The sequence below is a fragment of the Phaenicophaeus curvirostris genome, chromosome 3 (genome assembly GCF_032191515.1).
Source record: "Phaenicophaeus curvirostris isolate KB17595 chromosome 3, BPBGC_Pcur_1.0, whole genome shotgun sequence".
Classification (NCBI taxonomy): Eukaryota; Metazoa; Chordata; class Aves; order Cuculiformes; family Cuculidae; genus Phaenicophaeus; species Phaenicophaeus curvirostris.
Genome location: NC_091394.1, coordinates 75,495,469 through 75,520,330, shown reverse-complemented (window position 1 = coordinate 75,520,330; position 24,862 = coordinate 75,495,469). Strand labels below are relative to the sequence as shown.

The 24,862-nt window shown below is 38.6% G+C and overlaps 1 protein-coding gene across 2 annotated transcripts in view; it reads right to left on the bottom strand.

The window, feature by feature from the left end:
* Nucleotides 1–24,862, bottom strand: part of CPQ (carboxypeptidase Q) — a 135,466-nt gene that overhangs the window by 77,062 nt on the left and 33,542 nt on the right. For both annotated transcript variants that reach the window (XM_069854407.1, XM_069854406.1), the window contains exon 3: nt 21,925–22,132. In XM_069854407.1, the coding sequence (XP_069710508.1) occupies nt 21,925–22,132 (208 nt within the window). The remainder of the gene's footprint in view (nt 1–21,924; nt 22,133–24,862) is intronic.

The window sequence follows — 24,862 nt, the reverse complement described above, 5'->3', positions numbered from 1 at the left end:
GCTATCAGTCCTTGCTGCAAGATGCTCAGTGACCTGAAACTAAAACCAGCAAGGATGACACAAAGCTGGCAGGCACTGCTGTGGCACAGCTGCAGTTGGTGTAGCATAGGAAACAACGGAACAGTTGAGGCTGCAGGTGTTCTCATCACCAACATCCAGCGTGATGGAACATTTACACAGTGCTGGTTAAAACACAAATAACTTCTGTCCCCTTTAAGAAGACTGAAAGTTACCCAAGTTAACAGGACTGCTTTCAGAAAAAATACTTTCTTGCCAAAAAGAAGTGTAAGTGCCTGACCCAGTGAGTGCAAAGTGGATTTGGTCTCCACATTTTATTTTAAAGTGGCAATGTGTACAAAGCTTTTTATTATTAACTACTGTAATTAGCAGACTATAAACATTTATCATAACAAACAGGCTAATAATACAGCTTTAAACACCATCTACTAGCACTGTTCAAAACATTTTCTGTTCTGATAAAAATTTGCATCAGCTAAAAAATATTTATTGCTAATTGAATTTCTAAGAGATGCAGTTTTCAATGAATGAACATGGTAGTTTCACACAGATACAGTTACATCTTATGTCTCTAGATTCACGGGTGGCATCCATCACATCTTTAAAGTTGCAGGTTTTTCCAATCCCCTCCTTTCAGCCTTATTGTTGGATAAACACCGAATTTTCAAATGTCTTCTCAATAACTTTTTATCTAATCTAATAAAGCTATTTTTATCTAATCTAATAAAGCTATGGTAATGTTTAAAGCTATTTTGGATCCTACAAGACTCATAGTATTAATATTTTCCAGCTATAAACACTACAATTTAATTGAACAGTGTCAAAATGCTATTTATTAATACTGATTAGATTACATGTTCACTGCATGTGCAACTGATCCTGTATTAACAACAAAATGATAAAGACACCTGTTTTATCCCCTGAAATCTCGTTACCAAAGGTCATGCAGTGGCAGCTCCTCATAAATTTCATTTGCCAATACACAGCTTATTTAACTAGTTTGATTTAATCTTTCTGAAGTTCATAATCGAAGAATTAAGGACTTCCATAGCTCAGCAATGAGAATTCTCAGCTAATAACATTGACAATTTCAGCATATTTTTTAACATACTTTAACTATGTTGAAAGCAACAGTTCATTCCTACTCCCTTTCCTTAAGTCTCCTAAGCAGTTTTACAAGCAAAACTTGCTGTAATTAGTTTAGGGATGAGAAGTAGTTTTGTCAATGGTTATTTGTAATGATATCTGCTAATAACTCTGCAGTCTAAAGTTATATTCCATCAAGTTTCTTTTCAAACGCCCAGAAAACTGTAAAACAAAAGAAGGGTTTGTTTCCCTCTAAAATCATTCTGCTTTGCCCACTTCATATTATGGCATCTGCATTTCTGTCACTTTGTTTTTAATTCTTTATAAACAATTTACACAAGTAGAGCAGTTCCCATGATCAGATTTTTAGATATAGGTAGAATCATTTGCCCTCTGCTTAAGCCATATATTATACAAACTGTAATCCTCTCACCCAATTTTTAAAGCATGATTGTTGTCCATTGTAAGACATAACAGAAAGAAACCAGAACGGTTCAGATGATAAAGTTCCTGCATGGAGGAAACAATGAAAGCTAAGCCAGATTCTTTTGCCTGTTTTTTGCTTATAAAAATATCACACTTAATTAAGGGGCTTTTTTTTTTTTTAATTTTCTGCCTGAGCATATCATCAGCAAAAACAAATCAGGCACCAGTCAAAACAAATAATCCCTTTGATTTACTCCTCTGATGACTCTAAGTGGTTGAGTGTAATTCATTCTTGAAAGAATTTCGCTCCCCAAATCCCACACTGTGAGCAGCTTTCAGCCCTGTGAACAAAGCTAAGTGGCCTTTGGTTTTCACGGGGAGGCTCAGTGATGTGGAGAACTTTGGCAGGGCTACAAAGGCTCAGCAGAATGGAGGCAGTCTAAACAGATACGGCTGTTTGGTTTCTCTGCCGGAACTGCTGAACATAGAAGTAATCTCTATGAACCCTGCTTGCTCACCCGAAGTATCACAAAAAGCACAATTCATGATTAAGACTGCTTTCTCTGGACAAAAACGTGCTTCAAAAATCCTTAAATAATAAGCATGTACAAATGTTAAGTATTCCGTACATGCAAAAGAACTTAGCCAAGATTGCTAAAAGCTTAAAGGAAACATCATCAGCAAAAAGGGCACAAACCAAGTCAGGAAATTCAGCCCCAGAATACCTCTGGTTGTTCTGCCTGGAAAATACGGGCGGAAGAACCATTCCAGATTAGGCACTTACTAGGAATCTTGAAACACTCAACCTATATCCTTGAAGAAACTTTACACTTTATTTGAGGGATTAAAAATAAACAAGGATCAAAAGACTCCTTAAAACCAGTCTGATGCTCCAGGTATAAGATTGGATGACACGGAGTAACCTAACTGCTGCTTCCTGAGTATCTTTCTCAGTTATCCCAACTTTGTAGATTTCTACAAACTAAAACTGGAGCAGACTGGCTATATCTATACCGTTGCAACTGGTATTGATGCATCTTCACTTATCCTCGTTCCCTGCACTGGTCAGCTTCACATAACACAGGTTCAACTTCACTGAGCTGACCCTGGAGTCTTGCTATCGCAGCATGGTGGGGTGGCCAAGAGCATACTAAGGCAATTCCAGTACTAATACCTCATCAAAAAGAGAAAGAAGGGGATGCATTTGTCCAGCACAATCACTTGTGGGATCTTAAATCTAGCGCTCCACAATGTTCAAATTCTGTATGGTACCCCCAGTCTCCATCTCCTAAGCCACAGTAAGATGATTTTAAAAGGGTATATTAGCACCATTCAAAATATTTAATTTCATTGTAGAAACCTTTTATTGTCACGGCATAATTTTTTTAGTAATAAAGTTACAGCAAAAGTGATTCCCTCCAAGTTACTAAACCAGTAATTTATTAATCATTCTGTCTAGCCTAGTAACTGCTGCAAAAAATGAACTAAATAACAGTCACAAACTCTTCTTCCCTTGAGCAATTTTCCCTGGATACACAGCAATCCATTTACAGAATGCAGATATCAGCTAGGGAAAGGATTATAACAATCTCTTTTATAGTTAGAAGAGTAATAGTTCCTTAGCATCACTGTGAACCTCCTTCACATACTTTTTAGAACAAGACAGTAAATCAAAAGTACCAAATCAACTTTCAGTTTTGGTATCCTTCATTCTTATAAGACACAGCAAAAAGAGGAAAAGAGTGTCACACGTTTCAAAACAGCATCTCTATACAGTTAAAAATTGTTCAGTATGTTCAGTTAAAATAGAATAATGCAGAAAATAGAGGTTAGGGAGAAAAAATATACCCCATCAAACAACAGTGAATCTGTTGGAGTTAGTCACTGCGTCTCGACTTCTGCATAGCCTCTTGAATAAAGCCTTAATCAAAATGGAGTTTGCAGATACAATTTTGGTTATTAGATGTAATTTTAATAAAAATCTCTACTAAGAAACTGAGCTGGATTAAAATTTCAAGCAAAAGTAAGTTGTTCTTAAGTTATCATTTTATAAATACGTGCTCTGGTCCATTCCCAGCTCTGACAACATTCACTGAATATCTTCCTGATTAGATCGCCAAGAACAATGTAACACCATACCCAAGTATGTCATATATGTATTATTTGTGCGCTGTCACACCCAGAAACAAAGCATCTTACACAGCAAAAATTTCTCCCTACATTTTCCAACTCTTCTTGGAATAAAAATGCTTAAGTGAATAAAACTATTCCTATTTCAGTATAGAACATGACTTCCAGCCAAAGATTTTTCTTGAAAGTATGCAAGCCAGGCTGTGCAACACAAAATTTTCAGCAACTAAAAAGAGGATCCAGCACACACTGCACTTGTTTTTAATAAAAATAAATTTAGAATACATTTTCCTTGGGACTTAAGATCCCACTCATTGTTGTACCAACACATTCCCATGAATGTAAAAATAGAAATCTCTTCCTCCTAGCCCTATTCCTGAGACTGTAAGTAAAGAAATAACCATATTCACTCAGCAACATGCTTGGTTGGGACAAAGAGGATGCACTCAGAAGGGAAAGTTAATGTTCTAATAAATGGGTATGAAGACTGATTTTTCTCTTGGGAGAATCCACTTCATCTATATTCATTTCCCCTGAAAGTTGTCTCCTACCTGTTCACTAGCAGACAGACCAGCTGTAGAGATTTTGAAGAGTATATTTAAAAATGGGCAGTGGAGTCATGTAAAGCATTAAAATTAAGGTACTAACATCAGATCTTGATTCTGCATTCAGCAGAAAACCACTGCAGTCAGCAGAACACTGCGATGGGAACTCAGCACAAAGGCTGCTGCTATTTGGTATTTGCTGAGTCTTTGAAAAGCTGCTAATTTCCAGCAAGAAAGGGAAAAAAAAAGATACAGATCACCATGAGTCATGGATCTAGCCTACTACATCTTTTCGCAAAATAAATTTAAGCCAGTGAGTAGTAGCATCACAAATATTTGGGCATATGTAAGGACTACAAAAAACCTGGAGGATCCCCAGGCAAAGGAATGACTTCATCTGAAAGTAGAACTTGCAGGCTTGGACTCTGGACTTCGGCTTCTTGATGGGTCCTGTGCATGAACCCTCACAGGGACGGCTGCTCTGGGCTGTCTACCATCATGGACATACATTTCTCTACGTGGGGAAACACAAATGCCAGAGTACTCCCCAGTGGTTTTTATTTCCAAGTGTTTGAACTGTCCAGATATTACTGGCAGGAAGAAGACTATGTCTCCTCAAATGCTTCTACAGCCCAGATACAAATTGAGGACACTTCAGCCAGATGCCATTTTCCTGCTTCTTACCCCGAGAGTTCACCTACTGGCCTGCCTATTGTGCAGGAGGCCCTAAATTTTCCATACAGATTTTCACCGGATTGAAGCCCCTTAGTCAGGCAGAACTCCCTACTCGCAAAGCCTGAACTTTCTCTGTTATTTAAGAAAAAGTCAGGGACTCTAATCTGATACTAGATCCATTCCTCATTGTTTTTTTTTTTCAAAACTATGTAATTGAAAAGTCTTTATTCAATTATTTATATCAGAGTAGCCTTAGTTGTCTATTAATATCTGTAACCAGTTCATGTTAAACATCCACTGGCAGTGTATCATTCTGCAGGATGAGTATCTGCCGTATACTGTTTGTCCTTTAACCTACTCCAAGGGGAGAAAAGCATGCACTGGAATGTCTGCTGAAAGGCTTTGTTTATTTTTGCTGGAGGAACAGTATTTGCAGATGTACATGCTGCTTTATTTCTATGGCAGAGAAAGTCAGGTCAAAGGAAGGTGACTTTCTCTGGAACAGAAGGTGAGTGAAAGCCCTTATTTTCTGAGGAATTTAGTTTAACAGGCTTGGACCAACTTTGAGAAGTAACACATCTTTCAACAGCTCTGTTAGAATATGGCCCATCATACAAGAGGGGCATACCTACTGAGTTTACAGTTTTCATCCTGTATTTTTAAACAGCACAGGCTCATAAATTGAAGAGCAATAGAAAAGGATCCATACCTTGAATGTGACTAAATCACATTTATCAGTATAGGGTAAATATCTTCAGTGAGTAGAAAACAGAAGTACCAGATCTGCAGTTTCTTCAAAATGTCTCAATTGTCCCACCAGAACTCTCATTTATCAAATTCACCTTCATCTAACTGTTCTTCATTCATGAATTGATCTCACCTAAGCACAAGGTCAATACAGGCTTGGTCCTATTAATACAGAAATATGTAGTAAGGAAGAAAGAATATGTAGCCTTGTTTCGACCACATTATAGGTGTTTGAGTACAGAATCACAGAATCACAGAACAACCAGGTTGGAAGAGACCCACCGGATCATCGAGTCCAACCGTTCCCATCAAACACTAAACCATATCCCTCAGCACCTCATCCACCCGTGCCTTAAACACCTCCAGGGAAGGTCACTCAACCACCTCCCTGGGCAGCCTGTTCCAGTGCCCAATGACCCCTTCTGTAAAGAATTTTTTCCTAACGTCTAGCCTAAACCTCCCCTGGCGGAGCTTGAGGCCATTCCCTCTTGTCCTGTCCCCTGTCACTTGGGAGAAGAGGCCAGCACCCTCCTCTCTACAACGTCCTTTCAGGTAGTTGTAGAGAGCAATGAGGTCACCCCTCAGCCTCCTCTTCTCCAGGCACATTGTCTTAAGAGTTCAACCCACAACTCTGAGGCTGTTGAAAAGTAGGAAGAGAGAACTGAATGATAGAAGCTTCATCACTACTCAATGGGAACTGCTTCAGGAAGGACTCAAATCATTTTAGCAGAGAACTCAGGAAGACACAAATGTTGTCTCTCTTTTAATTGTTAATATTATAACCAGGTGGCTCATCTTCTGGCCTGGACACTGACCATGCCAATTCTAGAAGGTTAAATCCTGACAGATGAGGTTATAGTAGCCTTTGAGTAGTCCTTCTGTGGTTTTGCTTGGGAATGAGAGGTTCAGGACAGGATAGCACCTGGCACGTTCAGTTTCTTTGGAGTTGCTTTAATGCATAAATACCTGAAGGAGAAACTATTCTCGGAATACTTTTCTCTCCCATTTCCTTTCAAGACATAAATCAGAAATAAGATAACAATACCGGATAAGAGAGACAACCCTTTGTAGGCCACCTTGAACTCAGAGAGCAATTACCTCACATTTGTAATGGAAAAAAAACATGCCCCACATGGCTAGCACTGCATGGACTACATCAAGTGGTCAACTGAAAAGGAAAATTCTTTTTAGAAACTATCAGTGGCAAATCCCAACCTCCACCTGCCTTCAGCTTTTCCCAGGACTTGCCCTTGCATAGTCAGCACTTCCCCAAACCAGCAATGCTTGGGAAGGTGCATTCACCACACATTCCAGGCACTCAGCAGGGGAATGGAAGAGCAGGTACATAGTTAAAGCTTCAGAAAAATAAATAAGGTTGAAAGCAAAAACCAGAACAGGTATTTCTATTCAACTCTTTATTCAACAATGTGGTTTTGAACCACAAAATGACCATTCATTCACAGCTGAGACAAAAACCCACAGATGTGACAGGCTCGAGACCTGCACAGTACTTCCTTCCTCCCCCCAGAACTGCAGCCTGCCCATTGGGTGACTCATTTTTAAAAACACCAGAAACGTTTCCATGATTTGCTACTCTGCAGGCCACAGTGCAAGAATCTGGCTATAGCACACAGATAAACAATACTTCCTGCACTTAATTTTAAATAAATGCGAAAAGCAAAGACCATACACATCACTTCAAAAAGGGTCTGTAGTTAAACCAGATGGTGGGGATTATGCCTGGACTGCTGGTTTTCGATGACAGGATGTGAGCGGAAGAAAGCTAGGAATGTGGCACCCTCACCAATACAAACTTAGCACATTACCTTTTGTGTGGGTAGCGTTCCAGTGGTGAAAGTTGTACCTCCAAGTTCAAGACTAAAACAGAAGGTCATATCATGGTATGCTGATTTCACGTTTGCTTTAGTTTTATAAATTTGTGGTAGGTAAATTACCTACAGACTGCTTTTATTCATCAGAATTAAGTATTTTTTACCATTTATTAGGCACATGAAAAAGTGACACAGAATTATTTCATTCCTTTGCTCACAGTTTGAGTCAATTTTGCTATCTATGCTACTATTTTTTCTTCATTTTTATCCTTCTTTTGAAAAGCATCAAAACAAAGAATGCAAAAAACTCTGGGGAAAAAAAGAAAAAGGCTAGGTACTTTCAGATCCCTTTTCCAAGGTTCAGAGTAGATTGTGGTAAACATTTTAGATTTATCATTTCTTGATATATTGATCTTCTGTGCTGATAAACACATCCAAACAATTCCAATTTCACCTGCAGAACAAAATTGTTAAAGATGCATATTTGTTAAACCTGTGCCAGAAAACCATTTTATTTTCTTCTAGATGCAAAAGTTTAATTAAACCAGAGATACTGCAGAGAAAGGAAAAGGTGGGGGGTGGGGAGGAAGGAAGTTCTTCATAGGACTATGTAAAGAACCTTATATAAACTAAGGCTCCTTAATTACTAATTCTGTTCGTCTACTTTAGAGCAGCTGCACAGCATTGTGTTAACTGTTTAAGAAATCATTTCTGTGCATTGTCATCTGATAAAGGTTGCTACTGTAGCTGCGCGACAAAGATGTCTCTTATTCTACACCACAAGAGATGGATGCTTTGATTTACATGATGGGAAAGACACCACATTACCTTCTGTGACTACACTCATATCCCAGGTCAGTGTTGCATCCATACAGCAACACACTGTATTTATTCAACACAGTTCAGATAATTCCTTGTCACTGGTTGTGTTCAACATCCCAGTTTTAAATCGGTATTAGCAATTATGATCCACATTACAATTAAATATGTAGTTTCAGATAAGGAAAAAGAAAAGCACTCAAAGCAGTAAAATGAAGTTATTGAAAATATGCTAGTATCTTTTTGCACCACTCTGAGAGAAGAAAACATTATCTTTTCCTAAAAGACCCACATTTAAATGAAAATGCAATTATAGACAAAGAAGATTCTTTCAAATTATTAAAACTGTATTTACAGCAATTTAGACAGTTTCAATGCCCCTAGATTTAGACAGCTAAAATTACTGCATGCTAGTTTTCTTTCTTCAACTTCTTAGTGGCTTTCAAAGATCATCTTAATTAAATGCACTAATTGACTCTCAGTTAAGCAGGGAAAGGTTTGGCTGGAATTTTTTGTTGTTTTTCCTTTAAATCTACATAGCTTTTCACAGTCAGGGGAAAGATTCCTATCAGAAAACAAAACTGAAATTTCTCTGTGCCTTCAACACAAACTTGGGTTCCTTTATCCTTTAACAAAATTGAATTTAGCAGCAAGCGGTTGAATTTATCAGACATGAGAATTGTCTATTTTTCCATCTATATATTATTGGCTGGATGTTAAATTACTAATGTTTGTGCTTTATGACATTGCAGAATCCCACAATAAAGTTACTAAAAGAGCTTTAAAAGTGCTACATGGATAATTGGATAAACAAAGCCATCTTTTTAGTGCAGAGGCTTTTGAAACAAACTGCAGCAATTACAGCCTGGTCAACAATCATATGCTCGCTCAGCACCTCAGCTTTTTGTACACACAAAAGATTACCTAGGTGCCTCCACTCATCTCTGTACAAACATGTTCTTCAAAAGTGACCTTTCAACCCCCTCCCAGCTTCTAGATCTGTCCAAAAGAGGCTTGCTCACGTGTCAAGACAGCTTTTCCAGGGAAAAGCTGGATGCTATCTCATTATTTTTCATACTGCAATTTGTATCAAGCCTGCAAATTCCGAAGTACCTTAGAACCATTTTCAGTGAATACAGCAAGGGCCTTGTATGAGCCACTCTGCCAGGGGACATTGTGCTGAAAAGCTGAGTGCATTTTATCCTGATAAGTATTTATGATTCTTATGAATTTGCCAAGATTATTTTAAACCGCTCCTTCCTTCTCCAGAGTATTTAGAGTTTTATCTTTGTGAGCTTGGCACCACTTGCAATTACCTTCTTCATTCCCTCATCCTGGTCCAATCACCACCAGACTCGGAAGGTCACACCAAGTGTGACTGAGAACATCCCCTGACAAATTCTTAATTCACAAAAAAACCCTGTTACAAATAATTTAACGTGGGAGTAATTTGAGCATTAGCCATTGCTGACTTTCAAGCATCCTAAAAGATTTGCTGAGTATCTTGCAGGGTCAGGGAGGGCTGTTATGTCGATCTCTAGCAGTAAATTGTGTGTGTAATGAAGTCCATAGATGAGAGAATACAAAGCTTAAAAATTTTCATATCATCTGGAATATTATCCTTCCCAATTTTGTTGAAATTTAACCAATCTATCCAAGTCAGCTTATTTACATGTCTTTACACTTAACTGTATCTCTTTCCTGAAACAGAGCATTTAAATTTGTCTAGGCAATTTTAAATTAAACTACCAAATTAATCAATGAAAAAGTAAATGCACCAAACTCAGTGTGTAAGGGTGTAATCCAATTATTTTGCAGAACTTATTTGAAGGCTGGAAACTCTAATGAATGGGGGAAAAAAAAAAAATCAACAGACTCGGGCTTGCTATAAATAGGCTTATTAACTATAGCCTATTTATATGCACAGTATAACAGCTGCAGTCTTCCAGAAAGACTTGGAGAACAACTTGCAGAACGTGTTAAGAGACAGTCAAATAAAGGATCATCTGAACATTAATTCCAGCCAAGTGAACAGATCCCTGGAGCACTTTAGCATATAAACTCAGGTCAGTGGACTTCAGGCAGAAGTGGAGAACATAAATCCAAGACATCCCTGACTTCAGATTTACAATGCCAAGAAACAAAATCATACAAGCACAACAGACCATGAGCTGCAGTATCTGCTTGTAAGACAAGACAGAGAGGAACATACTTGTCAACAGTTCAAGACTGTGTTTAAACTTTCCTTCACAAAGAATAATGTGATCTCAGGTCCTCTTCCTATTTGAAAGGGGAAAGAAGAGGAGGGAGGTTATCATGGTTTAGAGCTCAGTAATCACTCTCTTGGCAAGACCCTGGATGACAGACATTTCCCATTTGGAATGCTAGAATATACTCTGCCAAACAGCACGTCACAGAAGTAGTTGTCCTAAAACTATCATATAAATATACGTATAGCTTACAGCAACAAATTCCATTAGAGTGAAGGAATATTATTTCATTAAATACCTCCTCCCATAAGCAGCACGTTAAATTTGGCACATAGAGAAGATGAGAAAAATCTTGACATCAGTGAAAACAGAAACCAAGTACAATGATCATTATATTAAACACACTATTAAAAAATTAAGCCCAGAATTTTTAGTGATACAGAAGTACCGAGATAGCATTAATAGTCTTCCTTGCTCAGCTGAAATAAACACAAATAAAATCCTACTTCTACTTGCTTATAACTCCAGGAAAAAACACCAGTTTCATGTGATTTCTAAAGCAGCATGCTTTACAGACTATTGCATCTTACATTATAATATTATTCCATTCTCCACCCTCTATATTATAATACATGTATGATTAAATGAAATGGGATACAGGGATTTTTTTCTGAGTAATTTATACGAGGATATTGTACACTGTTCTTAAGACTAACGCTTCACAATTATGCCAGCAAATTCCGTGACAAAAATCAGATGTCAAGAGATTACGTAACTACCAAAAGAATATACATTCCAGTTTATTTTTGTTCAAATTTGTAAACCATTCTACAAAATAAACTACAGAATAAAAACCAGTGGAAAAAGCAAATGCAGACTGTGAGAAACATACTTTTCAGCTTGCATAAAAAGCAAACCTACAGAACCTGCGGTACAAAATACATTTTCTGTTCAAGAGGCTGTAACATACCCGTTTTTTTTTCTTTTGCAATGTCAATAAAGAAGAAATGGGATCTCAGTCCTAAACGTATAAACCAGTTTAGTTTTCTGACAAGTTCTATAGAAAAAAGCCAACCATGTAAGTCAGGACTTTGTCCAAAATTTCTTTTCCCATTACAACGAATTAGAATTATATTTGTGCATAATGAAATTCTAGATAAATTACATATTGCATCATGATATACTGTTGATATAAGTACTGATAATATTTGAGAAACTCCATAAACAAAACTGATTCCTTGATTTAATTAAGATTTATGCCTGTTAGCCTCATAAGTTCTTCAACATTTTATTGACAATCATTTTGGACAAATTTTATTGGCATAAAGTACTTTACAGTGTTTTTTGCTTTGCTAAGCCATAATAAATATATTTGCCTCATTATGACTACATTAACAGCTACAGTAACAAAGCGTAAGGCCTTCCAAGTCTCAGAAATCTAGGGAACTCTTTCCAGGCCAATGAAACTGTATAAAAAACTATACTAAAATGGTATAAAAAACCCCAAGAACACATTGACATCAACATTTTGAAGCATGTTCTAACAAAGCAAATCAAGGTCTTGAGGCTAATTCTCTTCAAAAACACATCAACTGTGGTCACCTTGCCATTTTCACTGTCTCTCCCCATTCTTTGTTCTCACAAAGCATCAATGTGACATGTAAAACCCTAGCAACTCTACTCACAATTCTGCACCCCACTCAGTGTTTCTCAAGATTACTGTCTCTCTGGCTGCTAAATCTATTAAGTCCGCTAGAAACTCTGCTACATCCTTGAGTAACCATTTCTCTCAGCAGCTGCAACCAGAGTTTCTTAGCATAACACCTCTACTGTCAGTATTTTGGTGTGATTGAGCAGACCAAGTTCTTTGCCCCTTTCACCTCAGCCCCAGCCTGAACATTTTGATTTCACTTCTTTTAGTATTTCCCCTCCACTCTGTTAGCAATGTTAGATTCATCCACTATCTAAAATTGCACAGTCAGGTCTTCCTCCACATTGGTCCCATGTGTGAGAACTTCTGAATCTGTGTTGAACAGCCTTCTACATCCAACCCACACACTCTTAGACATGCAGTTTTCCATTAGACCTGCATGGAAAAGATGTATTCTTTTAGCACTGTTTCATCTTTTGGACTGCAGACTCACTAGGACAAGAACTATCTTGGTAGTCCTCCTGCTGTTCAAGGACAAGCATACACTCTGCACCTAACAAACAGAAACATATTACTGCAGCTATTTGCCTACTTCCGTAGTAAAAAGTTTTGACACTTGGCATTAGCATTTCCAGACCTACTTACGCATAATGAAAGCTATGATATAGTTTCTTTCCGTCTTCCTCCTCAATATTGTGGTTTCTTACTGCATGCCTCAGGCAAGCATAACATCTGCCAAAACCAGGACTACCCTTTAGATACTCTTGAGTATGAGAATGCAAGAAGGACCCAGTGTAATTTTAGAAGATAACTTTTTTCAATATGGAGAAAAAAAACAACTTTCACAACCATTCTGTAAACCCTGTGTGTATTTGTAAATTATTACTGAAATAAAATCCCACAGTCATTCTTTAATCTGCTGTGTGGGAGCAGAGACAAAGGAATGGAGAGGAAGGAAATATATTACAGTATATGTGCTTATACTCACATCATCAAAACCACTACAAAACTGCACGCGCAGATAGATTTGCTGACCAACAGAACAAGCACTCTAAATGTTCATTTTTAACTTCTAGTTTCACTCTTTAGCTGGTTGCAGTTTAAGTAGAAAAGTTAAAATCCAGCCAAATGCTCTTAAAAGTAGTGCACAGAGCAAAGGTCTAGAAAATAGCTTGGAGTTGATACCACACTGGATTCAAAAAGAGAAAGAGGCTGAGGTAGGAAGCCAGCTAACATGTATATGGTGATACCTACGCTCAAGCTCTGGTGAAAGGCAGAAAGCACATTGTCTGAGCTTACATCAAGAGAATCCAAATGGAACATGTACAGCAGGGTGACAGTGGCACTCAATTCCTCTAAACTCCACCTGTCTCCAGTGAGGAGAGCCACCTAGATGTCCTCATCCTTTGTCACTGTTATCTTGCTGCTGCAGTAAACAGGATATCACCATTTGCATGCCAGCGAGTTCAGTTAGCACACTCTGAGAAGATCCTGTTCCCTCTGGAGACCAGGCATAGATGGCATCTAAAGTTAATACACCTTTCTTCATGCTGCAAAATCTCATATGCACTGACGGTTGCTGTGCCTCAGTTGGCAAGAGAAGGAACCTTTCAAAGAGCTGCTGGCTTACTTGTACCCAGTGGAGCACATCCCTTGGTTCTTCTCTGGTATCACCAAGCTGAGAGACACGGCAGCTTCAGGTGCATCCATGATCAGCAGACATCACTGCTATCCTGGTCCTCTCCCTGACTCTCAGCTGCCCATTTATAGATATGGGCTAAGCCATTTTTAAAACATCTGAACATTAAAAAGGTCACATTACACTGGCGAACCTGACCTGATGTCTTCCAGCAAAATTATATCAGGAAAATATTTTTTAAAAGACATAAAAACCAGTTTTGAATCTCTCTTCAACACATACAAATTCATTTGTTCCACCAATATTTCAGACACAGACTCTAAGTAGTGCAATGCTTTTTAACTGTTGCTCCTTAACAACATCAAGCACCTATATACAAGTCAAAAGATTTGTTGCATATGCAGATACTAAGCTTTCCCCCCAAACCACCTTATTTTAGGACATACTGGTCATTCAGAGTCAGAAGGCTAACTATTGCCAAGTTCTCCCCAGCAGAAATGAACGCTTTCAGGCAGCTCTTGGGTTTTAAATGGGCAATTCAAGTTTCAGAAGATTTGCCAAGCTCTACACCACAAAATTTAGCATGCACTTTAGACTTAAAATTTGTTTGGCCTTCTGACAGTTAAAAAAAGAAAATTATTTTTAAAATGGTCAAGTTACAAGGAAAAATATCCCTTCATATCAGTTTCATATTAATTTGACTGTCTTAATCATGACAAGACCTCTGTTTAAGAATAGATGACAGCAGTATTGCCATTCCCCATAAGGCACACTATAACTGCCCCCCTCCCAATTAAAAGTACAAAGTCCCATTACTAATAAAACAAACACAGACACAGAGGGTACTGCTTCTTTCAACAAATATTGATACAAAAACCTCAAAGAAAATTAAACACTTGCTAACAATGCCAATGTTCCTACTTCACCCTTTCTCTTGTTTCTTTTCACCATTACTCTTTCGTCTTCCTTCCCATTATTTGCTATCACAAATTAATGAGCTGGCACTCTCAAAACCCGATCTACATAATCATCTCTTAAATTCTGTTAAATTCACTTAAATTCTAGCAGTGGCAGGCATCAGCTTACAGTCACAGAAGAGAGGCTCATAGAAGTGCACTTACAACATTTCAACATTTTGGAATGAATAGCAGAACAATCCACATGGAGAAAATGTGATAATGGAGCCATAAAGTGATGGCATCAGGCTCTTAAAACATTTCTACTCAAAGCTCTATTGTATGCATGGTTTAGTTCGAGCATAATAATATCTGGAAGCCACATCAAAGGGCTAATGGATAGACATTTTGTTAACATATGTAGAACCGATGCCAGGCCATAAAACAACATTGTACTGAGTATTACACTTCTTCAGAGAAGTCTTTCTTTTTTTTTCTCCCGGGGTTGGTTTTTCTTTCTTTTTTGTTCTACAAATTATTTCTTATGTGCATGAATGCCTAACAGGCTCAGAAGCCTGGACAATTTTTGTGTCCTCATCTTGGCTGGAGCTTTGCCCAGTATCACAAATTCTGAGAGAGGGCTGATTTTTTAAATAGCAAAAGGATGAAGAATGAAAAAGTAAATAAGGTGCTACTTCCTTTGTAGAACAGTGTTCTGTAATATCAGCCACAGACTGGTAAAGAACTTCACAATCTACTACCTTAGCATCTCTGTTTCTCAGGTCATTCTTAGGACTGCTGCTTTCAAAAGTACTGCCCAAACTTGGCTCATAGCTACAGCGCATTCTTCAATGGTCTTTTATGCCTGTGGTGTTCAAAATAGCGTCACTTTTCAAATGGTACATTTTGTAGATATGGCACTCCATAAAAACAGGAGGCAAAAAAGGCAGTGTAGAGTGAATTCCTGGAACAGCTATTCAAGATTCCAAAAAGCCACTTATGAGCCCCTCTGTTTGTGCTCTACAGCATTTAGGCTAGATCACAGAATAATGAGCAACCATTAAATTTATGTACTTCATAGGGCACTTAGGAAATGGTATTCCCATCACTTAGTAACTGTAAGATAAGTAAAACAGCACTGCACACCAAGAAATACATGGTGTAGAAAGATACTGAGAGTCAGGATTACAGAAGAGTTATTTCTTTATCCACTTTGATACCTTTTCAGTTAATCGTGTATTTTGTGGTTACATGTTTTGCACATTAGGTAGATTGAAGCCAGACTAACAAGAAACAGCCACTATTTATAGACTTTCCCAAGAGATGGGAACGGTTGCTTCTGCACTTTAAGACCAATCATTTTACATCTGTATTGAAATTAGAAGACAAACATGTTTTATTGCCAGCTCTGCCTGAATTTCAAATGAAAACCACATTAGTTAACTTGTGAATTTCTCAGTCAGTCTGTCTCCAATGTCAACTTACATAGTTTAAATAAAACATCTCACCAATACACAGCATAGTACAAAAGGATGCTAACAGTATTGCCTCAGCAGCGTGTTTCAAAAACTCATTCTCAAAGACAAAAGTCAGGCATAGACTGCAAATGTCTCTAGCCTGCAATAGCCTGGATGTCAGCAGGTTTGGCTACCATAACCGTTCTCATTTCACAGACTCCTTGGCTCAACTGTCAGCAGTCATACAGGCTTAAATATGTTAAGCCCCGCAACCCACAGGTTTTCCACTCTCACTGCTGTCCTAAGCACCGTGAGAATGTGATCCCAAGCTCAGAAAGGCTCCCAGGGCGTCAAGTCATAGCATGTTTGATCCCACTGCTTCCAATCTGTTTATATGAAGAAAAGCTTGATCTTGAACTCATTATCTTATGGGCACAGGATCACCTTCTTTGGGCACTTGCAGGGATTCAGGCCTCAGCAGGCACTAAACAAGGACCTCAGGACTGACAGCAAGGATGGTAGATGTCTCCGCTCAGAACATGCACAGTCCTGCCTGCTCTGACATGAGCAAGGGTCCTGTCTGGGGAGAGCTGTCCTTCTCTAACTTCGAAGGGAATATACAAAGATAAACAGAACAGAGACGTAGGTGAGACACTGAGCTTTACTGACAGCATGACAAAATCCATTTCCTTTTTCTGTTCAGATGCGTTCTATGCCACCTGAAAACTTGGTACTGCAAAGTTGCAACCTATGATAGGTTTCAAAACACACTTTTCTTAGAGCAATTGATGATAACACATTTGCTTACTGCTACTGGTTGGCTGGACAGAACAGTGAAATCAGAACAGAAACCTGAAGTATATCAGTGAGTTAACTTCTCAAAAGTATTCATATGACTTGGGTGCAGAGCTGCCTCAAAAAAGCTGCAAGACAACTGCACCCATGTCACATTGTCACTTCTGGAGATAAAGACATTCCTGACAGCTTGTTTCTTCACAAAGCAGTAATTATATTTTTTATTACTTTAAGATATTCAGAAATGTAAATGTGTTAAAGTTAATCATAGGGGCCTAACCACAGGTTTGCAAGCTAGAAAATTCTATCAGCTTTGGTGATGTAAAACATTTCTTGCAACAGCAAAAGAAAGCATCTATTACAAGATTTCAATAACACTAAGTCTAAAATAAAGCAAGCTTTTAGAAAAATATCTCAGAAGTATTTAAACCAGATTTTATTCCTGTTTTCCTTAACACTTTTCTAGTTTTATTTTTTTCCCTCCATTGCTCTATGCAAGAATCCATACAAAACACTTGGAAAAGTGAATTAAAAAGGAGGAACCGAACTGAACATGCTGCAAGAGTGGTCAAATATAACAAATTCCCTGGTGACTGGAAGAAGAGTAACATTGTGCCCATTTTTAAAAAGGGTAGAAAAGATGACCCTGAGAACTACCGACCTGTCAGCCTCACCTCTGTTCCTGGGAAGATCATGGGAACAGATCCTCCTAGAATCTATGCTAAAGCACATGAAGGACATGGAGGTGATTAATGGCAGCCAGCATGGCCTCACCAGGGGCAAGTCCTGTGTGACCAACCTAGTGGCTCTCTGCGATGGGGTAACCACAGCAGCAGATATGGGTAAACCAACAGATGTGATCTATCTGGACTTCTGTAAAGCCTTTGACATGGTCTCCCCACAACATCCTTCTCTCTAAATTGAAGAGATATGGATTTTATGGGTGGACAGTTCGCTGGATAAGAAACTGGTTGGATGGTCGTATTCAGAGAGTAGCGGTCAATGGCTCAAAGTCCAGATGGAGACCCGTGAGAAGTGGTGTCCCTGAGGGGTCTCTGCTGGGACCAGTGATGTTTCATATCTTCATTAATGATATAGACAGCGAAATCAAGTGCACCGTCAGCAAGCTTGCAGATGACATCAAGCCAAGTGGTGCAGTTGCCACACCAGAAGGATGGGATGTCATCCAGAGGGACCTGGACAGGCTGGAGAAGTGGGCCTGTGTGAATATCATGAGGTTCAACAAGGCCAAGTGCAAGGTCCTGCACCTCGGTCGGGATAATCCCCTATTTCAATACAGGATGGAGGATGATGTGATTGAGAGCAGCCCTGCAGAGAAGGACTTGGTGGTGCTGGTTGATGAGAAGCTCGGCATGAGCCGGCAATGTGCGCTTGCAGCCCAGAAGGCCAACCGTATCCTGGGCTGCATCAAAAGAAGCGTGGCCAGCAGGTTGAAGGAGGTGATTCTGCCCCTCTATTCCCCTATAGCAGGGGGGTTGGAACCAGATGATCTTTAAGGTCCCTTCCAAACCAAACTATTCTATGATTCTATGAAATAAACAGGTAAGAAAAAATAATAAATAGTTTTCCCTTTTCAATGACTTAAGTAATAATATTCATCATCACTTGTAATGTTAACTTTTCAGATAAATATGATTTTAGTTCTTAGTCATTATTTTTAGTAAACAGGCTAAAATCTCACAGGAGGAATTAATGAGTTACTTATAAATCAAGCAGTATGTTAGATTCTAGTCAATATATAGATGAACACATGCGCAGTTAGCTGCATCTAGAACTGTATCACCCCTTCCCAGACTTCTTCAGTATCCTACAGTGACCCTCCTTTTCAATTAAGTTCCATTTTTTTCAGTTACAAGTTGCTCCAATACCTGCGACCACTTACGTTTCACAGGCTTCAGCCTAATTTCAAGCCGTTTTGCTTTAGACCTTTGTAAGAGCAATACCACCCGCTGCTGATTTCTCACCCAGAGTTCAGAGATCCAGATTCACTTTTGTTTCAATTTAAAACTTGAACTGAAATTTTGGCATGTGGAAATGGCACTTCTCCATTCCCCTGGATTTGTACTGCATTTTGAAACACTTTGGCATAAAAGGCATTATAAGAGTTTGGGTCTGTAATGTATTTTATTGCCTAAATAGCTAGATGTTTCCCATTTTTACCAGAGTAACGCAGTGGAATGAGCATGGTGAAGCACCCATTAAGGCTCCAAGAGGCACTGAGTACTAAGAACCTAAACATTCACTTGTTTTATTTTTCTGTTTCTTGGTTACATTTTCAAAGTGCGTCCACTACCACTCACATTAACATCAGCAGGGGGCTTGCAAATAAGTCTTTACTCAGTGTTTAAAAAAACTGAGCTGCTCAGTGGAATAAGTGAAGAAATCCCAATGCATTTCAGTACTTAAAGAAACAGAGCAGAATAGCAAAGGGAAAATCAAGTAAGGGCAATCACTTTCACATATCTTTGAAGGTTACATTTTGAATTCCATAACCTGAATTGAAATGTAAAATTTTGAAATATTCCAAACGTAATTCAGGAAAGATAGTCTAATAGCTGGTTAGAAGCATGGCTAAAAATTCCAATGACATAAAATTAACTGAACCCTAATTTAGAAGTTGGGGCATTGTCTTTAACTTCGTAAATATGTGTTTCATGACTTATAGGTGATGGGTACTCTTCAAAAAGGAAATCCTAGCAGCTCAGGAGCAAGCCATCCCCATGTTCTGGAAAAGGAGCCAGCAAAGGGAAAAAACAGCTTGGTTGAGTAGGGAGATCTTGAGAGACATCAAAAAGAAGAGGAATGTCTATGAGCTTTGGAAGAAGGGACAGGTGTCTTGGGTGGACTACAGGGAGGAAGTGAGATAATGCAGAGAAAAAATCAGGAGGGCTAAGGCCCAACTAGAAATCAGATGGGCTAAGTCTGTGAAAGATAACAAAAAATCTTTCTAAAAATACATCAACAATAAAAGGAGGACTAGGGAGAATATTCAGTCCCTATTGGATGCAGATGGAACAGCTGTGACAGGGGATGAGGATAAGGCTGAGGTACTTAATGTCTTCTTTGCCTCAGTCTTTAATAGTAAGGAAAGTTGTTACCTCTGTGTACACATCCAGGAGTTAGAGGAGCAGAAAGAGGCTCCCATGATCCAAGAGGAGGATGTCAGAGACTTGCTTGCCCAGCTAGAAACCCACAAGTCTACGGGGCCAGATGGGATCCATTCAAGAGTATTGAAGGAGCTGGTGGATGTGCTGGCCAAACCCCTTTCCATTATCTTCCAGCAGTCCAGCAGGATGTTGAGGCTCTGGAGCGAGTCCAGAGAAGAGCAATGAAGCTGGTGAATGAGCTGGAGAACAAGTCTTATGGGCAGTGGCTGAGGGAGCTGGGGTTGTTTAGCCTGGAGAAGAGGAGGCTGAGGGGAGACCTTATTGCTCTACTCAACTACCTGAAAGGAGGTTGTAGAGAGGAGGGAGCTGGCCTCTTCTCCCAAGTGACAGGGGACAGGACAAGAGGGAATGGCCTCAAGCTCCACCAGGGGAGGTTCAGGCTTGTCATCAGGAAAAAATTTTTTACAGAAAGGGTCATTGGGCACTGGAACAGGCTGCTCAGGGAGGTGGTTGAGTCACCTTCCCTGGAGGTGTTTAAAGGAAGGGTGGATGAGGTGCTAAGGAGCATGGTGGATGAGGCGCTAAAGAACATGGTTTAGTGATTGATAGGAATGGTTGGACTCGATGGTCCTGTGGGTCTTTTCCAACCTAGTGATTCTGTGATTCTGTATGTAAACTAATCAACTGCAATGGTAGTTACTTTGCCCCTGCCGGATGATGAAGCTTCTGAAACCATACAGTCATGTAAATGCTGAAGATCTCTAGACATCACAAGCCAGAACTACAGAACTACCATCTCAGAAAAGATAAAATCTTTAAAGAGCTATGCTTGGTTTAAAGGACAGAGATAGCCATGCTACTTTGCCACTGAGGCTATAAAACTACAATGTTTAAAAAAGAACCACAGCTCAGTAGAAGTAATGTAGCAGCAATTTCAGTGCTGATGTAATTGAGGCTGCATTAGCATCTTCTCACTGTAAACCATACTGCCAGAAAATTCATTCCATGCTGTAAGCTAACATGGAAGACCTCATAGAAGACCTAACAGGCATAAATTCTTCAGCACCATAAATTCAGTTGGTATGATTTTTGGCTAAAACATTGGAAGAAAAGAGAGCACGAAAAGTCTTAAAAAGGAAATTAACAATTTAGAATTACCTAGAGTTCAAACAGAATTTGCAGATACTTTGGAGAAATAAACTATCTGCGCTACAAACTAACACACATACAACTCCTGCTAAATTCACTAACGACTTGCACAAGAAAAAACATCTTCAAAAAAGTTGAATTGACACGCTGCATTCACTTTTATATTTGGGGAAAAACTCAGGCAAACAATTTTATTTCTGGACAGCAGAACCTGGTTTATTTGCCTGTTGAAGAAACCACCTGAAGATTATTAACAGAATAATTAGTAAAACCCAAGCACAAATTATTATGGTAACCTTACCTTACTACTTACTACTACTAAACCAAAAATTCCATTTGTTACAGTGTTAGGATTTCGCTTCTGCTTACATACACACTTCTTTGTAATCCTGCATGGATGGTACTATATAAAGTGAGCTTTAAGCCAGGGAAACTTGGAGGAGGAGGCAAAACTGTGAATAGTTTAGTTGAATTTCCTGTTCTTACAACACAGTAATTCCTATAGTTTTCTAAAGTATATTTAAGAGCATTAAAGCTGAGCTCGGTGGTTTCAAACCTGCTACCTGAAAAAGACTGAAAAGCCGAGATGTCTGAAATGTAGAAGACTAGATGAATAGGATTTACTTGTTTGGGGGATTTCTCAGGAATGGATGTTCTTTGTGTTTGTTTTTTCATATTTTTAAAGAACAAAGTAAGTTTCTTTTTTTATATTCTCACTCACCTGCTCTGGGTACTTGCTTCCAACTATCTCTGCCACAGTGTTAAAGGAAGGAGAGTCTGGATAGGTCCTGGCCCCCATCTTCAGGTGCACAATGATCTTAACGCCCCGGGAAGACATTCGTGACATCATTTCAGCATCCTCCACAGAGATGCAAGCAGTGGGAATCTGGGGCACATCAGGCTGGTAATTCTGCCATCCAGTATGTGGGCTGTGAAAAGACAAATAGAAAAACAATATTAAATACTTAGCTATATAAGTTATTATCATTATTACAGAATTATTAAAAATAACACTTTTACTACCTTTCCCAGTAGACTCTCAAAAAGGATATATTTACTATTTTTAAATAAACCTGTCATGCATCAAGGGTTTACACTACTCAGAATATCTGTTACCATTCTACATGCCTGGAAAGCCAATCTGTGTCTGCTCTATTTAGGTCATTGCCACGCTTTGACATTATGGTAGTAAATGTTTTGATACCACACTTCCTTCACTGCTTTATCAGGAAGAAAAGCAATGTTAAGCCAGAAAGTGAATGGTTCTTAAGAAGTGCATTTTATTCCCCCTGTGACAAGTAATGAAATTAAAAGTCACTACTTCAATTATTTCAACAGCAAACTGGAGATTTATTTTAAGATGCAGTAATATGAGAGACTTCAGGAAAAAATAAGACAATGACACCATTAAAAAAATGTACATACATTTATCCTCAGTCCACTCAAGATTTCATCCACTACCTGTGGGTGAAAGAGAACTATACCAACAATACCCCCCCAAAAACAATGAACTTAACACAACATAAGCAAGAAGAAGAAGAATATGCACTGCTAGATGTAAGGCTTCAGTGTCTTCCCTTCACAAATAGCCTCCGATATTCATGGTGTGATATGGAATAAGTTCTTCTTTCCCCTCAGAAAGCTATAAATGGTTTCATGACTAATTAAAGCAATTACTTCCCTTCCAGAGGCTCCTTCTACCACCACTGTGTGCAGAGCTAACTGGAGTGAGTGATTCTACATCTGACATCACAGGATCCCTACAGGTAATGGACAAGTTGTTTACCAAGTTTCCTCAATGCTTTTTCACATTTGGCCATTATTTACATATTTCTTATTTTCTGATGCTTCTGTTAAAATCTTCGGATCTGACTTGCAGAAGTACTCAGCATCATAGCTGCAGCTTAAGTCAACGCTTTTCAAGTAAAGTTGTATATAAAGTCAGATAAAGTGGAAAAAAAACCACATGTGGGGAAAAAATAGAAATCAAGATCTAGATGTGCGCTCAAATTTGCAAATAATCCTGATATTAAACCATTCATTGCCATAAAAATACTGTTTGTTTCACAGAAATGAGAAAAAAGAGACTAAAAATACTCTTTGTTTCAAAAGGACAGACACAATGAACACTTGAGAACCATTCTGATCCCATGATAATGATTGGAAATCGACTGGTATACAATTACATGTCCTAAATCCTGAAATAAGCTTAGAACTAAGCATTGAAATATTAGGGTAAAACTCTGAATAAGCAGCTTTGCAGTACAGGCCATACTCTGCAGTAAATTTGTAAGCTGAAGTAATGCACCTGCAACCCTTTATTTCATGTCTACTTTGTAATTCTCGCTTTTCAGTCACTACTCCAATGGTCCTTTCAAAATACATAAAATATTCAGCCATCTAGAGGCTTCTTCAATATTCTTATGAGTATGCTAAGTGTCTGCTTTTCTCAGTTACTAAATGCTGACTTTATTAGCAAAACACCAGTGAACCAACTTTCTGAAGCAAATTTCTAAAGCCAAATCATATCTTTATCTACATGTTACTCTACAAAGAAGGGCTAGAGTTGAAGCTTTCAAAATAGATTGCAGACATTGTTTACATCAGCTGTTATAAGTTTTAATACTATTTATCCATATATTAACAACAGAATCACAGAACAGCTGACATGGGCAAGGACCTCTGAAGGTAATCTGGACCAATGCCCCTGCTCAAGCAGGGCCACCCCGAGCTGGTTGCCCAGACCCACACCCCATATATGAAAATCTTCACCTATGAGACAACTTACAACAGCAGACACGTATTTTTATACATTTAAACATTTTTTTTTTTAAAAAAGGAGGATTTTTAAGACTTCTAAACTGGAAAGAAAGCATTGAAGTCCTGGAGGAGATATGGAAGGAAGAAATCCACTTTGTATTAGGAAAAATGGGAGGGATTATTCAGTTGTATTTGTTTTGAAAAATAAATCTTTCTCAATAATAACAATTCATACTGTAATCAATAACATAACCCACAATGTAGGTATGTATAAACATTTTTGGTAAAGAAAATACTAAAAATCAGTTACCGAGGTCTTATGGGAGCTGCTTCAGAGTGCAGACAGAGCTGTTTACTAGGTGGCAACAAGTGAGGAAGTTATTGCTCCCAGTTGTTTATGGCAGAACCTTCTACAAAGACTGGTGACCTTTTTCCTCCTCAGCTTTACAGGTAGGGTGACCCATAGCTCACCTTTGAAATAAGTTACCCAGGTTCTCAGAATCTCCTGTGCCAAAAAATCCTCCCCCAAGTGGGATAAATTCACAGAGACTTATAAGCTCAGATCTCATATATCTTTTTCCTTGCCTTTGTCCCTTTACAAAAAAAAAAAAAAGAGGACCTCCTCACCCCCACTTTTAAACTGAGACAATTGGCTGCATATGTTTAATATTCCTTTGAGTGTTTGGGGATATACCCTGCATGTTAACCAGGAGACTGTCAAAGAAAATATAAAATAAACAACTCAAAAAAAAAAAAGATGACAATTTCATGCACTAATATTCAAAGAAAATCCCTGCATTCATTGGGGAGGGACTGTTTACAAAGGCTTGTAGAGACAGGATGAGGGGCTATAAACTGGAGAGGAGCAGGTTTGGACTAGACATAAGGAAGAATTTCTT